Source organism: Artibeus jamaicensis, unplaced genomic scaffold, assembly GCF_021234435.1.
Source record: "Artibeus jamaicensis isolate MK-2021 breed Jamaican fruit bat unplaced genomic scaffold, CSHL_Jam_final contig_241, whole genome shotgun sequence".
Lineage (NCBI taxonomy): Eukaryota > Metazoa > Chordata > Mammalia > Chiroptera > Phyllostomidae > Artibeus > Artibeus jamaicensis.
Genome location: NW_026521509.1, coordinates 4025373 through 4037667, shown reverse-complemented (window position 1 = coordinate 4037667; position 12295 = coordinate 4025373). Strand labels below are relative to the sequence as shown.

Sequence of the window (12295 nt, the reverse complement as noted above, 5' to 3'; positions counted from 1 at the left end):
AATGAGGAGAAAAATGTGGCCTGTATGGGACCAGTATACAAACTGTTAAATATTAGTTATAGTATGTTTGAAGAGCTTCCTTTAACTCTTAAAGAAGTTGGTTTATTACATATCATAAAAGTGACAAGATGATCAAGGAAAAAGGCACCAAGAAAAAAGGGTGTTTCAGTCATATTTTGAGAGAGAGATTGTAAACAACAAGTGAAAGACCACTTCTCAGTCTGCACATATATCAAAGTAGGGCTGTGTTTCAAAACCTTTATTAGCTAACAAAGAAAAATGGTTTGTTTACTGTAAAACTATAACAGTAAGGTGTTATTAATTAACATGAGATTTTGGACATATAAATTAACCGTATGTAGTGTTTCAAAAGGTGATCATTTGTACTTTTAAGTATCTGTCTCTGGTATCTTATTTGCTGAAGAACATGCTTTTTTCATTATTTTATTTTCTGATAGTGGAGTGGTCCTTGTCAAGGGATGAACAGAGGGATTTAAGAGGCTTTCGAATAAATAATCCTCATCATTCCTACTCCTGCCCCTCAGTAATACATTGAGAGTGCGTCCAGGCCAGGATCCCTTTGCTCTGACCCTGCTTAATTGTGTTCATCTGCAGCTAGCTGCTAGACTAAACCAGATAGGATTACCAGAACAATCAATTGGCAAATGAACTCATTTTGTTAGAAACAGCTTAGCTGTGTTCTGCTTACAGAACTGTCTGCATTACTCATCTCATTTAAGCTTCACTGAGCAAATAAGCCAACTGTTAGAAAAAGTTAAGGTATAATTAAAATAAGTTTCAGAATGGTCTTTCTCTCCATGAATAACTTTATAATAAATGTACTTTTTTTTTTACCCATCAACAATTCAGCATATTTGCTGCCATCAACTAAGATTGGGTTTAAGATGTTTCTAATCGACTTTAGCTATACAGTGCAAGTTTCTTCATATTCTAAAACACCGTGGCTGTCTGTAGAGAAAATGGAGTCAGTCAGGCTCCCTCACTCAGATGTCTGGGCAACTATGATAAGTAGATATTTCCATAACCTTGAGAATGGGCCCGCACGTGCAGAATCACACTTCGTTATACAATATCTTGGTACCCTGCCAGCTTTGTGAGCACATAGTATATAAGGGAGTCAGAACTTCCCTTGGCACCACACATGGCTTGCAGAGTGCCTGGACCTCCCCATCCCAGAATAAAGGTACATCAGGCATCCTGGCATCTCTGTGAATTTTCTACCATCTGCCTGAATCCCATGTGAACATGCCCGGCCTTGACTGGCTGCAAGACACTGTCCTTATGTAAATTAAGCACCTACTCTGTGCCATGTTTCTTAGGTTTTGTAGTGCAGCAGTGAACGCGACACCTCAACCTATTCTTTTGTTGAGATTGCATTTTTGGAGGGGAGGTGGACCTACAATACGGAAATAGAGAAAATCTGCATACATTGTTATAAATGATGTGAAGTAAACAGTGTTTCAATCAGCCACTCAGAATCGGAGGCTGATACTAAGGTCTCTACTTAGGCAGTGTACTAGTTTGGAACTAGGCCATTCACTATCATTTGAGTGTGATATGAAGCCATCAAACCCAAAGCTATCAACTCTAAAAGCTGGTAAAACAGTGATTGTGTCCAGTGTCTAAAGGGCTTTAGTGTTTTATTTCACATGCCACATTTTCTTAGTGTTTTCTGGGAGTCATTCTGAACATACATCAGCAAGACATGATCATCAATGGGAAGACTTGAAATATAACGAGTATAATAAGTGTTTTTAAAAAATTCCACATAAAAACCTGGCTAGACTGCCCCCTCTACATAGGCCAAAGCATAAGATTAAAAGGGTGACTCATGGTGTCTTTGGCCAAACCTACAAACATGGGTAGAAAGACTGTTAAGGAGAAACATCCCCAACACAAATATTGTGTGGCCAAAGCTGCCCATGGCATTAACTGCTTTAACTTTTATGAAGCTTTTGTGAGATTGTGATATTTAAAACTTTAAGAAATCGAAATGATTTCAGGTAGGTTATCTTAATCATCAGAGTTTGTTTATGTGCCTAATATTTATCAACTTTGAATGTGTGGGACAATATTAATGAAAAAATATTTGGGATACATTGATAGTATGATTAAAGGTATTTATTTAGTTGGCCTCATCCTTGATGGGATGTATATTCATACTGTGTATACTGAAATGATTATTGTATTATAAGAACAAGTTACCAGTATTCTACTTTCTTATGATTGTTGCCTTGAAAAAATGCATTTGACTCTGTGAACCATACTCCTATCTCAGAGATTCTTTGTTATTCTAGGACATATGAGGAATAATAGCATTGAACCCACGGAGGGTCCCTATAGTGGACAGACCAGAGTTAATATAAAGGATCATTTGTCAGAGAGAGCTGGTGTAGAGTCTTGCATTCTTTAAGTTATATTGGCAGCCTATGTTAAATATATATGTATAATCTGGAACCTGTTTTTTCCAAACAAGTTTAATTGCCATTGGCTCATTTATCTTTGCTATCACCCTATGCCATATTTAATTTTTCTTTTTGTTTTTCTCTGGACTCTGACTTTAAATCTATCTGACTTTTAAAAGAATTAAGTTTATGTACCAAAATCTTAAAGAAGCAGCAGATATTTAAGGTGATCCATTTTTTTTTTTTTTTTAGATTTCCAAATAATTCTAGGAGAAAATAAATTTCCAAAAGAAACAAAATGATAATTTTAATTGTTCGGGCCTTGAATCAGAAGATCATGCTTTTGGTTTTTTAAATTTATTTTTTATTGTTGTTAAGTAAGATATCTCCATTTTCACCACACCATGCCCCCCCACCCATCCCCGCCTCCCACCCTCAAATCTACACCCTTTCGCTTTGTCCATATGTCTTTTCTACATGTTCCTTGATGGACCTTTTGGAGACGAGTGATCAATAGTCTGTTCAGATGCCCTCTGAACTTAAAGAGGCCTAAAATATTCTGGCTTTTATTTTTACTGTTTTATAATAAAAGAGATTTTCAGTTTCCTTTAACATACTGGGTTTGTCAAATAATTTTCAGCATTCCTAACAAGATTAAATAACTTTATAACAGCTGCTATGGAGCAAGGGGGGGCATAAGATGAATGAAGTTATTAGTTAAGAGTAGGGAAAACTCCCTGAAAGCTCCAACAGTAGAAAAACAACTATTCGAATGATGGAAAAAAAACTCCAAAGAGAACCTAAAAAAGTAACACATGGATACTAGCCATTCATCCTCTACAGGTGAAGTTGGGGGGAGGGCAGGGTACTGCTCGATTTGCTTGATTTGTGTCTTCTATATTAATGAATTTGTTCCCAGATCAACACTTTGTTTATTGTATTGGGCCTGAGAAACATTATATGATCAAAAAATCTTGTCTAAGGAACAACTAAAGCCCAAATGAACCTGAAATATGGTGGTGTGCCAGGTTAACAGTTGATTTTAATTTCAAAACATGGGAAACATTATTTTTACCTTTAGGAGGTATAATAGACAAATAAAAATTATAGATATTTTAGGCGTACAAGTATTTCACAATGTTTATGTATATCAAAGCATAGGAAACATTTTATTGGCCATTTGGAATTTTAAATTTATCGTTCCTACTCTGATTGAATGACAATGTTTCTCTGAGTGTAACCAGAGTTTATTTTTATTGAATCTATTTTCATCTAATATGATTAGCTTTAGATGCTTTTCTTTATGTGAAAGAACAGTAAAATGGTATTGACCTCAAGAGTCAAAAGCTTGGTTTTCTTCATTAAAAACAGTGCATATGACTTTTCATGGAGATAAACAATCTAGCACTTTTCGTTCACATTGTATTTTGGCCAATTGATTAAAGTCTGAGTAAATAACATTAAAATAATGACCAAACAATTCTAATTCCTACTGGAACCAAGATTACATAAATTCACTTATAGATTTAGGTGTAAGATCATAGTAAATGATGGGATCTATGGGAGATAGAAGAGTACATACTCCATCTATGGGAAGACATTGCTTCTCTCTCTACTTGATCTATTTCTACTGAGCCAGTTGACTATGTGGGACCAGTGTTTTCAGACATTCCTTTTTTGTTACAGAACCTCCTACAAATTCAGATTTTATGTAAAATTTTTATATTTTCGAAGCTCTGGCCAGACCAAACAATATATTTGGTATGCACACAAAAGAATGGCTCCGTCTTATCATTTCTTCTACCACCCACCAGCACTTTACTGAAGTTCTTTAGTGTTCAGTTGGCAATATATTGGACTATATCATATCAAAGGTTGATGGTATCTTTAAAATGCTCTGTTTTAGGTAATTTCCCCTTTGTGAAGAATTAGCAAAAGTAGCACTCTATTTAGTTACCTTCACATCCAAGGGAGGACATACTATGTGAGATTTGATAGTGAATTTTAAATTTATCTTCCAAAGACTTAAATACTTCAATCCAATGGCTCTGTAATGAAGAAAGTAAGAACAGGTTGACAATGACCAGAGGGGAGAGGGGAGAGAATTTCAGGAGAAAAGGGGAAGGGTTTGCAGAAACAAGTATAAAGGACACATGGACAATAACAAGGATGTGGTGGAAATGGGAGAGGGGTGGGGAGGGCTGGGGGTATGGGCTCAGATGGGGGTAAAAGGCAGAAAACTATACTTGAACATCAATTTAAAATAAAATAACTTTTTTTTAAAAAGGAAAGAATGAACAAGCATTGACTTGGTATGTGTGAGTATATTCTGCTTTAAGAAAGTGTCATTTCACAGCCCTGGCTGGTGTAACTCAATGGATTGAGCACCAGCCTGCAAACCAAAGGGTTGCTGGTTTGATTCCCAGTCAGGGCACATGCCTGGGTTGTAGGCCAGGTCTCCAGTGGGGGGCGAGTGAGAGGCAAGTACACATTGATGTTTCTCTCCCTTTCTGTCTTCCTCCCTTCTCCTCTCTCTAAAATTAAATAAATAAAATATTTTTAAAAAAGAAAGTGTCATTTCAAAACAGGTTGGGAGAGTGAACTATTGTATAAAGCAAAATCAAATAGTTCTGTCAGTCAAGTAGGGGAAATAAAGACTCAGCTCCCACCTCCTTTCCTCAGCAGCCCTAAATATATGTTTGTATTTGTGGTTTGTTTAGAAATCTTTCTACAAACCTTTAAGCAGGGAAGCCATTGCCTTTCAAAAAGAAACAAACAAACAAACAAACAACAACAAAAAAAAACCTGAAAGGAGACTTTCCACAAAAAGGCTATTAGAACCAAAGATTATAAAAGTGTGATGATATTTGTACTGGGCATTATAGGGAGGTTCCTGTTTCCATACTAATAAATGTACTAAGGCTCCTTGTAGTTTTTTTAAACATAGTAGTTTAGATTTCATTGTTCTTAATTAAAGGGCTTGGTAATGCTGGGAAATATACTACTTGACAGAATGGTTGTTTCATTTACTAAGCTAATTATGTTTTTTTGTTGATTTCTTTTATCAACAAAAATGCATGTGTGACTGTATGTGTGTGTGAATGTGTGTGTGTGCATGTGTGCATGGGTAACCCTTTGGGGAAAGATGAAAGATAGTTCAGTATTTCTACGGAAAATCAGTGTAGTGTAAGCTGAGTGATTAATGGCTCCATGTTTAGGAAATTAAGGCATTACATTCAGATTGGCTTACTTTCATCATCCTGTTGGCCAAAAAAAAAGGCAAGAAAAACTGGGAGGGGGTTTCTCTAAAAAGTATTGGAATACCTAATGGGATGGGAAGAAGGCTCTTGAGAGCAAGGGAAAAGACATAATATTGCTGATTTTTTTCTGGAATTGTTACGACCCGAGGCCATTTCCTTCCACAGAAATCTATAACCTTATTTTCTTGCCTTCATATATAGAAAAGCCCTAAATCACATGACATTTCACATTATTCCTTATTCAGTGTGGATTAGACCAGAATACAACATTATCTATATTTTTAAAATACTGTCGAGTAGCAATTCAGGCTTTCCTACCTCCTTTGTGCTCTTCCCTGCTGCTGTTTCATTGTGTGTAACCTATCTAAAATTTCTGAAAAATTTAAGAAGGTTTTTTTGTGAAATATAATAAAGCCTTGATTAATTGGAAGCTAACTAACCAGAACTCTCAATTAACCAGTTTTATTTATTTATTTTTTGCTACACTCTCCTTTTAGAAGGAAGAGGCAAATGACAAGAAAACAAGCTGTTAACAGGTATTTATGTATTTATTTTTTAAAAATCAACTTCCTGGGAATGTCCTGGATCCTGTACAGACTGAGCCCAACTGCCATAGTTTGGTTACCTGTACTTTGCTTACTAAGGTAGGAAAGTAGAGCCATTTAAAAATTTCAGCAGCAAGTGTTGAAGCTTACTTGTTAGTTAAGAATACAATAGAAAATCCAAATAGCTAATTCGAACCTGTGTACCTATTTCAGGGCTGTAGTTAATTGGGGTCTCCATGAATTCACTCTTGCCATTTAGTGACCACTCCTATCTATTCACTGGGAGTAGCTCCCAGAACCACTGGGGAGATGAGTTCCGGCCAGAGAAAGCAATCCTTTCTCTGGAAATTACAGCAGAAGCTAGAGAAAGGCTGCAGCAGGGATGGGAGTTGAGTGAGGTCACTGATGTAGAAACCTTGACATGTATGTAAAATATGGGAAAGTAATTCACCAACCCCGTGGCTCTGAAATGCTTAGGAAGGTACATTCACTTTCGCAGGGCAGCACAGGCTATTAAGTGTGCTACGGTTTTTTTTTTAATTTGCAAAAACCCACAGTTCTAACTTTCAGTTGTTCTAAGCATTAAGCATGGATATATTTTGTAGATGTGCTAGTGGTTCTAAAAGATTTGAAATGATCATTCTTCTGAAAATACTTTTTAAATATTTTAATAAATATTAAATATTTTAAATATTTAATTTTAACATGTATTAATAGTTTAATAAGTGGTTCTAAAATATTGGGAGTTGTTTTTGTGAAAGTGCTTTTTTATATTAATATTTTTCATATTTGGAAAATACTATTTTAATATTTGAAAATACTTTTTAAATTTAAAAAAATTTAAATAACAAGATTTACGCTTGAAACTTCCTAAAATATCTATGACTATTTCAGTGAAATTGCAATCAGAGATAACACATTGCTTCAGACCTTATACCTTTGAGGCTGTTTTGCGGCAAAGCTGGGCAGTACCTTAGAGAGGCAGAGAAGGAGAGCACCCCAGGGTGCCGAAGTGCATTTTGATATTGCCTGGCCATAGTGCTCTGTCTTCTCTTCCAGATACCCTCCTCAGGTTAAATCACCCTTGGCCTTTCCCCTTCCTGTGGGCTGTGGGGCAGATTGAGGCCACTCTGTATGATTAGTCTGGGTTTTCCACATGGAAAATGGAAATCACTACGGTGGTGTTTCCAGGATCTAGTCTATACTAAATATTACTCTTTAATCTCATGCACACTGAATAATACCCAAGTGACCTGAACCAGTGGATGTGCCTCCTTAAGTGCCACACTGTTTTGTTAGTCTGTGACTTCGATGCTGAGCAGACAGGGACCCAGCAGGTTTCATGAATGAAAGATTTTTTAATGGAAAGACTTTAAATGGATTGAGTTTTGCATTTTAGATTCGAGATACTAAAAGTAAGTGCTTTTGATTTTATATGACTGACATTGAAATCAGGCATTAAAATGGATTTTCACTTTCTTTTTATTTTCTGAGAGGAATGCCATGCAAATTAATGGCAACTTTTCACTTTTAGTTAAGCATAGCAATCATTTATAACTGTATATATTCATTTCTTGATTAATCATAACACATGTTACATTATATGATGAGTTTTTACATTTACTGTAACCTGAGGAAAACTGGGAAATGTTTTTGAAGTATATGTACCAACTAATTCACAGAAACTACAGAGAAACCAGAGCAATAGGGAGAGGTGGGGACTCTGGTGACTTACACTCTTTTCAAAGACGGCAGCGTTTATTCGGCTCAGCTGATTGCTACCATGTGGGAATGCAGGCCCAGTATTGTTAAGATTTGACTTTTTAAGAGAAGCCAGGAAACCAGATTTTTCTGTGAAATTCACGTAATTCTTAACTGTTGGTAACTAACTCAATAAAAAGGGGAAAAAAGCAACATTATGCAGGCAAAACAAAACCCATCTGTGGTCTGGATCTGCCCAGAGCTGTCAGTTTGCTACCTCTGCTTGAAATTGTAAATCCTGTATTGTAGATGCTGCAATTTTGAACAAAATCACAGTATATTATAAAGGCACCCAAAGATCTTGATAACGGAAAATTCCTATAAAGTAAATAAATTATAAGTGGAGTGCTTGTAAGTAATTCTCCGGGTACTCAAAATAGCAATTATGTAGTTTGTGATTTTATTGCCACATGGAAATAGTCAAGATAGTTTTCCTTAATGAGGTTTAAAAATTAAGAAAAAATTCTAAATTTTTTGCTTTCATATCTATCAATGAAGCACAGTATGAAAAATCATTACTCCCATGTCCTAAATTATTTAAGTATCAGTTCTGTCACATACCATAATTATACCCTCTAATTAAGGCCCAATTAATGGTGCTTCAATAGGAAGAAAGCAATGTCTGTAGTATGTATTGTTTTCTTTTAAGTTGGCTTGCCTTTAAACACTTTTCCAATTTTATCAAGTGAATTCCTTTATTTTTACAAATGGTTAAAATAAGAAAAAGAGAAATGTAAGTAGTTAACACAACAAAACTTCATTTGAACTTTTCATAGGCATTGGCACAGATAAAACAAAATTGGTCATCTGAGATTTTATTACGAGGTAACTGTTTGACCGATCTGAGCCTTGGCTTGTTTGTCTGTCCTGCCCTAGACCTCAGTACATAATCCCACTGCACTACAATGCTTTTGACATCTGTATGCCCCTTTCTTCGCTGGCAATCCAAAAGCATATTTGTCTAGAAAGGAAACAATTAGATTCCAATCTCTCTAGGAAAAAAAAAAAAGAAAAACACCCCACTGCTAAACCTGCTTTAACGACCTGTATAAATGCTTAGAGTGGTAAATCGACATTGTCATTTCTGATGAAAATTGTATTGAAGACTTTTTAAAAAGTGAGAAAAGAGAAAGAAAAGAATGCACAATCTCAAATACTAAATTAACTAAAATCTGCCCACCCTAATTTTTTGATAGGGATGAACTATATTTAAATATAGTAACAAATTAAACTGTTCCATAAAAACTCTCAGAACTGGAAACTCTTAGTTCATTGGTTAATTCTCAAAGGAGAGAATTAAAAAAATGGGTAATTATTTGATGCATTTGACCAGTGTTGACATATAAATAGGGTAATTCAGTATAAATTTTGAAGAGTTGCTAGTACTATTTTTGACATGACATTATAATATCTAACATTCTTCAAACATGATGTCCCAGGTTATTTCCCACTTATTAGTTAATTTAATCATCATAACACCTCTACAAGGTAGGTGCTGTTATTGTGATCCTTGTTTCAGAGATGATACTGAGGCTCAGAGAACATTAAGTGACTTATCTAAGGCCACACAGCCTACAGATACTAGAGCCAGGCATCAAGGCAGTCCTATTTCAAAGCTTATATGCTTTGGATCAATGTACTTTGAATACCTGACAACTGGAATCATACTTAGTACCAAAACATCCTGTTTAATTATATATAAATATAATTATATATAAATACATGTAGTGAATATTTCTGACTTTTTGAAAAATGGTTTTTCTATTCTGAAGTCAATTTGGTAACATTTCTATTGTATAATAAATTAGCGAATTAGAATGTAGTTCAACTAGAAAGAGCAGAAAATAATGAGAGACAGCTGTGGACCAATAATAAGGTCTATGTTTTGCTACATTTGATTCATGGCTCAATTTAAAAAAGCAAAGCTGTAGCTGTAAAGCATTAATGGTATGTCTAACATGAATCTCCTTTCCACTCACCCTCTGCCAGAGGTAACCATTATCTTCTATTGGTGTGTAGCATTGCTGTGAGTTTTTTCAATTATATTTGTATACATGTATTAATTTTTGTGTTTTAAAAACTACAGTTTTGTATTTTGAAATGGTTTAAAACTGTGCTATCTTTTTGTAATTATTTTCACATTATATTTTCAAGATTTATTTAGGTTGGTTGATTCACGTATATCTAATTTATTAATTTTTAATTGTTCAACTATTTCAGTGTATGAGTATCCACTTTGATAATTCTTTACCACATCAACAGACATTTAGGTTGTTCTCAAATTTTTGTTGTTACAAACAGTGCTGTAATAGACTTCATGTTTTCTTGTGCCAATGTGGGAGAGCTTCTCTGGTGAATAAACCTAGAAGTGAAATTGTGGAGTTGTGGGCTATGCACATGTTGAACTTTAAAATTAATTAATTAAACAGAGAAAGGGAGAGCTAGACACACAGAGAGAGAGAAACATTGATTGGTTGATTCTAGCATATGCTTTGACTGGAGATCAAACCCACAACTTTGGTGTATTGGGATGACAGTCTGAATGAGCTATTTGGCTAGGGCTGCACTACTTCAACTTTAACAGTTGTTGCCAAATTGTTCTCTCTAAAGGTATTCACATTTACACTCCCACAAGCATTATAATCCACTTTCACATTCTTGCCAGTGTAGTAGATATTTTTAACAAAGAATTTCTTTAAATAAAAGCATAATTCTTTCTATTGATTCTCTTTCATGATTATACATACATTTGAAAGATTGATTCTTATCACTTAGTGTACATAACAATATTTACTGATACTATCTGTGTCATTATTTTGCATTTTAAAACATATATGGCTTAGATAAGCAAAAGGATTATACTTAATTTTATGTTTGTCAGGTTACAAGGCACTTTCTCATAAAGCCTCATTTGATATGAGATAGTGTGGCAGGAAGAAGAGCTCTAGAAAAAAAGTCAGAAGACCATGGTCCTAACACTGCAAATAACTCTGTAGCTTGGGACTTCAGCTGTTGCATGTATAAAATTAGGATATCGAATAAGCAAACTCTTAGAAATATACTATAACCTTTGATCTATGATACATATTTCCCTTTCCCTTGAATCTATAATTTACTTACTGTGTATAAAACATAAAGACAAAATCAAGTTTTATCAATTTGTGAAAACTGTTGTATACCCTCTGGCTTTGTTAAGATCATAAGTTTTCCCATTTATCTTTATGTTTCCCTCATTCAAGGACAACGGGAGGTGGGATAGAGGATGGGAGCAGGATCTCAGCATTAGAAGCATTAGACAGTGACAGCACACCATCTTGAATTCATCTTCAGTGTTTCTCACTCTGAAACATTACATCACAAATACTTCATACAATGAAAACAAGGACTTGTTGTTATGGCTTTGTGTTTCTTTTCAACATCTTTGTATGCTCATTTGAGATTCAAAGGAGAGGACATTTGGTATTTTCAGCTCCCTTAAGATTTGATTACAATAGTGCTTTTATGGTGCTGCATATAGCTACTCACAGAGAGGGGAGGACTCAGGTTGACTATTCTCTACGTTCTGTGTTTCCTCTTGGGTTATGGTGGTTAGTAATAGGATATTGTGTTTGCAGAGACTTTTGATTAGAAAGATGATCTGATTTGAAAGATTTAGATGATCTTTGATTTGAAAGATTTAACAAAGAGCTTGCAGGCTTTCGTAGATTCTATAAGCACTGGAAAGAACATTCAGTTAGAAACTTGTCCAATATGGTAACAGACTAAATAAAGTATAATAAGGACTTAGTTAAAACTGATTTTATGTAAACTCCCATAATTACAAGTTATATCACTGAAACACTCACATGTACTCACACATTCACACACACAAATATACCCTATCACTAGTACAGAATACCTATTATTTTTAATGACTTTTAGAAAGTATACTGTTTATCTATGAGGACATTGAACATAGTTATGTTTTTAGTGAAGCTTCTACCATGGAAGGTGGCAATTCCTGCAAAAAAAATGGAAATCAGTTCATGTCTTGTGATGGAGACATTTTTAGGGGCCTCTCTTTCTATAAGCTGTCCTGGGAAAACTTTTTGACTGTGGCATTTCTAGGGAGTGAATTGACCTCCTACAGAGTTTCAACATCAGAAAATACAAGAAAATTGTGGTTCACACACTTTGTTCAGATGATCTCCAGATTAATACAGTTCACATATGTATACCTCATTGTCCAAATGTGACAATAAGCCTAGAGAATCCCACATAAGTTGCCTTTGAGGGTTTTTACCCACTTTGATCTATTTGTGAA

The 12295-nt window shown here is 35.0% G+C and overlaps 1 protein-coding gene across 1 annotated transcript in view; it reads left to right on the top strand.

The window, feature by feature from the left end:
• The window catches only part of DACH2 (dachshund family transcription factor 2), a 492266-nt gene that overhangs the window by 133329 nt on the left and 346642 nt on the right, over positions 1-12295 (top strand). Inside the window, exon 2 of the mRNA XM_053662409.1 lies at positions 6184-6222. Coding sequence (XP_053518384.1) covers positions 6184-6222 — 39 coding nt within the window. The remainder of the gene's footprint in view (positions 1-6183; positions 6223-12295) is intronic.